The 4,231-nt window shown below is 38.6% G+C and overlaps 1 protein-coding gene across 1 annotated transcript in view; it reads right to left on the bottom strand.

Annotated features, from left to right (window-relative positions):
- LOC106476976 overlaps window positions 1–3,338 on the bottom strand; it is a gene marked incomplete at both ends in the record, with an annotated part of 5,737 nt that extends 2,399 nt beyond the window's left edge. Inside the window, one exon of the mRNA XM_013937590.1 lies at window positions 3,139–3,338. Coding sequence (XP_013793044.1) covers window positions 3,139–3,338 — 200 coding nt within the window. The remainder of the gene's footprint in view (window positions 1–3,138) is intronic.
- Window positions 3,339–4,231: the final 893 nt, after the last annotated feature.

The following is a 4,231-nucleotide window of genomic DNA, read 5'->3' as shown; positions in this document are numbered from 1 at the left end:
GCCACTGACCATGTAGACCTGCCACTGACCATGTAGACCTGCCACTGACCATGTAGACCTGTACACTGACCATGTAGACCTGTACACTGACCATGTATACCTGCCACTGACCATGTAGACCTGTACACTGATCACGTAGACCTGCCACTGACCACGTAGACCTGTACATCGACCAAGTAGACCTGCCACTGACCATGTAGACCTGTACACTGACCATGTAGACCTGCCACAGACCATGTAGACCTGTACAGTGACCATGTAGACCTGTACACTGACCATGTAGACCTGCCACTGACCATGTAGACCTGTACACTGACTCATGTAGACCTGCCACTGACCATGTATACCTGCCACTGACCATGTAGACCTGTACACTGACCATGTAGACCTGCCACTGACCATGTAGACCTGTACACTGACCATGTAGACCTTCCACTGTCCATGTAGACCAGTACACTAAGTAACCTTGACCTTGAATCTTGAGTGTCCAGTGGCAGTAACAACCCAAATTTAGTGACATTTAAACCGTTTAGTGGCTATTGAAATGATTCTACTAAAGCGAAAGCAATTAGCCAACGGCACCCACTGACAAATGAAAAGGTGCCAAGGGGTGATTTTGTGGCAACAGGACGTGATCTACGGATCCTTGGTTCTATAGTCCAGCAAAGCTGACCATTATCTCACGCTTTCAGCAGCAAATAACATTCGTATCTAATCAATTAAACTTTCTAATCATTGGCTAAATACCCAGTGGATTTCTCCAGTTGACCACAAATGAAGTGGATTTAATTGCTATTTCTCCAAACTTCATAAATACCTATTTTTACCCTACGAACTCAATCCTCTAAAATCCTGTAAAATTCATAATCACTTCAAAAATCAAAACAAAAAAACTTCGACCTAGATATCAAACAAAATCAGCCCAACCACGACTGGAAACCCAGTTAACCCAACCTTCGCTCCCACAACCTAAAACTGTCAGATCTGAGTAAACAGCCCTTATCATACTCGACGCTACGTAGAAGAATCCTCAAGCTTTGATTTGGTTTGTTTTGAATTTCACGCAAAGCTACACGATGGCTACCTACACTAGCCGTCCCTAAATTAGCAGTGAAGGACTAGAGGGAAGGCAGCTAGTAAACATTACCCATCGCCAACTCTTGGGCTACACATTTACCAACAAGTGATTGGATTGACTTTCACATCATAACGCCCCCACGACTGAAAGGAAAAGCATGTTCGGCGACGGGATACGAGCCCGCAACCAGTAAATTGGAAGTCGAGCGCCCTAACCACCAGCCCATGCAAGGCCAAATTCTCAAGCATCTCCGTTCATATTGGTCCCGATCCTATACAGAATCCCAAGCATCTCCGTTCTGTATAGGATCGGGACCAATATGAATCCCAAGCATCTCTCGTTCATATTGGTCCCGATCCTATACAGGATCTCAAGCACATACATTTTTATCAGACTCTGATGCGTCTCCATTTTTTATCAGACCCAACCCTACACGGAATTCTGAAGGGTCTCCATTTTTATCAGACCAACCCTACACGGAATTTTGAAGGGTCTCCACTCTTATCAGACCCAACCGTACACGGAATTCTGAAGCGTCTCCATTTTTATCAGACCAACCCTACACGGAATTCTGAAGGGTCTCCACTCTTACCAGACCAACCCTACACGGAATTCTGAAGGGTTTCCATTCTTATCAGACCCAAACCCTACACGGAATTCTGAAAGGTCTCCATTCTTATCAGATCCAGACCTTACACGGAATTCTGAAGCGTCTCCATTTTTATCAGACCAACCCTACACGGAATTCTGAAGGGTCTCCATTCTTATCAGATCCAGACCCTACACGGAATTCTGAAGCGTCTCCATTTTTATCAAACCAAACCCCCACTTAGATTTCTAAAAGATTTCTATTCTTATCAGACCCAATTCTACACAGAATTCTGAAGCGTCTCCATTCTTATCAGACCCAACCCTACACGGAATTCTAAAAGATTTCTATTCTTATCAGACCAAACCCTACACAGAATTCTGAAGCATCTCCATTTTTATCAAACCAACCCCCCCCCCCCCACCCACTTAGAATTCTAAAAGATTTCTATTCTTATCAGACCAAACCCTACACAGAATTCTGAAACGTCTCCATTTTTATCAGACCCGACCCTACACAGAACTCTATCAGATAATACTGAAAACAATTATCAGAACTTGGTAAATAAGAGAAACACACGAAACAATTTTCACAAACCTAGCATGAGCGAACCAAAACATTCACCTACTAAAGTAGAACTTCAAATTAATCATGATTAAAACACACTCTTTGTTTGCAACTCTAGAAATTTAGCTCTCAAAGAGAAACAATAGCAAACCAAATAAAACAATCATAGCAGATCCTATCTGAGAAAATCAACTACATGAGGTCAGGTTGTGGTAGTCGTATTTATATCATTTACATATTCATTAAATTAAATGATCATCTAAGCCTAATTATTATTTTTCTCAACTATTGATTACTAATTAGTTTATATGAACAAATATTCATTGTAGAGACAGTTAATTAATATTAATAACAACTTTGTTTAACAAATACTAGTACTGATGAAGACAGTTAGTCAAATATTAATAACAACTTTGTTTAACAAATACTAGTATTGATAGAGACAGTTAGTCGAATATTAATAACAACTTTGTTTAACAAATACTAGTACTGATAGAGACAGTTAGTCAAATATTAATAACAACTTTGTTTAACAAATACTAGTACTGATGAAGACAGTCAAATATTAATAACAACTTTGTTTAACAAATACTAGTACTGATGAAGACAGTTAGTCGAATATTAATAACAACTTTGTTTAACAAATACTAGTACTGATAGAGACAGTTAGTCGAATATTAATAACAACTTTGTTTAACAAATACTAGTACTGATGAAGACAGTCAAATATTAATAACAACATTGTTTAACAAATACTAGTACTGATAGAGACAGTTAGTCGAATATTAATAACAACTTTGTTTAACAAATACTAGTACTGACATAAAACTGATACTGAAAGCACACATTTTCTTCAGTTCCTGGGTTTGTAACATAATTCAAGACGTGTTTTGTCTTTCCTCACCAGCAACACTTGGGTCAGCAATTCTGACACTGGTTTGTGTAGCAGCCCTCCAGTTACCTTCTCGGCCATCTCCACTATTGCTGAGATTTGGAGCTGCAATCCTGTCAGAACGGAACTTAAACATTCAGGGTTCGAAGCCATCTTAGTAAGTGTCTGCACAGCTATTTCTGCCCGACTGTCCGTAGATTCACTGACCTCCCCTGGGAAACATGACAAGTATTAATTATTGTAAGCAAAAAATGTAACATAGTGAAAACACGGAGTTTAAAACACAACACAAGTTATAAAGAAAATTTCACAGACAGTAGTAGTCATGTTACAAGCCTTATAAAACTGGACGTAAAACATACCACATAATGTTAACTGTCACACTTTTATAAGGCTTGTAACATGACTACTACTGTTTATGTGTTCTCTGGACGTAAAGTAAACCACATAATGTTAACTGTCACACAGAACACATAAACAGTAGTAGTCATGTTACAAGCCTTATAAAACTGGACGTAAAATATACCACATAATGTTAACTGTCACACAGAACACATAAACAGTAGTAGTCATGTTACAAGCCTTATAAAACTGGACGTAAAACATACCACATAATGATAATTATCACCCGAGAAATAAAACTTTTTTTTTTCTCTTTCTTTTTTTACGAAACAATCAAGTACTATATTCATGGAATATCACGTCTTTACATGCTGGAATATAATACACAAATAAATCAGACGTTGCCATGTTTCCATCAAAGAATATACAGCATTATTTTAGTTTACCGGAAGATGGCGTGCTACGTAACTTTTAAGTAGTTACAATAAGAAAAATTCGAAAGGCTTCATTCTCTCACGAAGTCTTTGTTTAGACAATGGCTTTTGTTTTACAGCTGCGAAGTAAGAGTACGTACATTAGAGCATGCGTGGAGCGCATTGAACTAATTTACCGCGAAACAGAAGCTACTGTTACTGATCGATACTTCAGTAAAGAAATTATCGGTTGAACAAAATTGAGTCAGGTTCTTCTATCTCTATAGTCATTAAGAGAAGGAGAAAAGGAAACCGAAACCTACTTATGCGCAGAGATTATGAATGCGCGT

The sequence above is a fragment of the Limulus polyphemus genome, unplaced genomic scaffold, assembly GCF_000517525.1.
Source record: "Limulus polyphemus unplaced genomic scaffold, Limulus_polyphemus-2.1.2 Scaffold12374, whole genome shotgun sequence".
NCBI lineage: Eukaryota > Metazoa > Arthropoda > Merostomata > Xiphosura > Limulidae > Limulus > Limulus polyphemus.
Note: the sequence above shows the minus strand (reverse complement) of the source record. Positions and strands in the feature narration are given on the sequence as shown.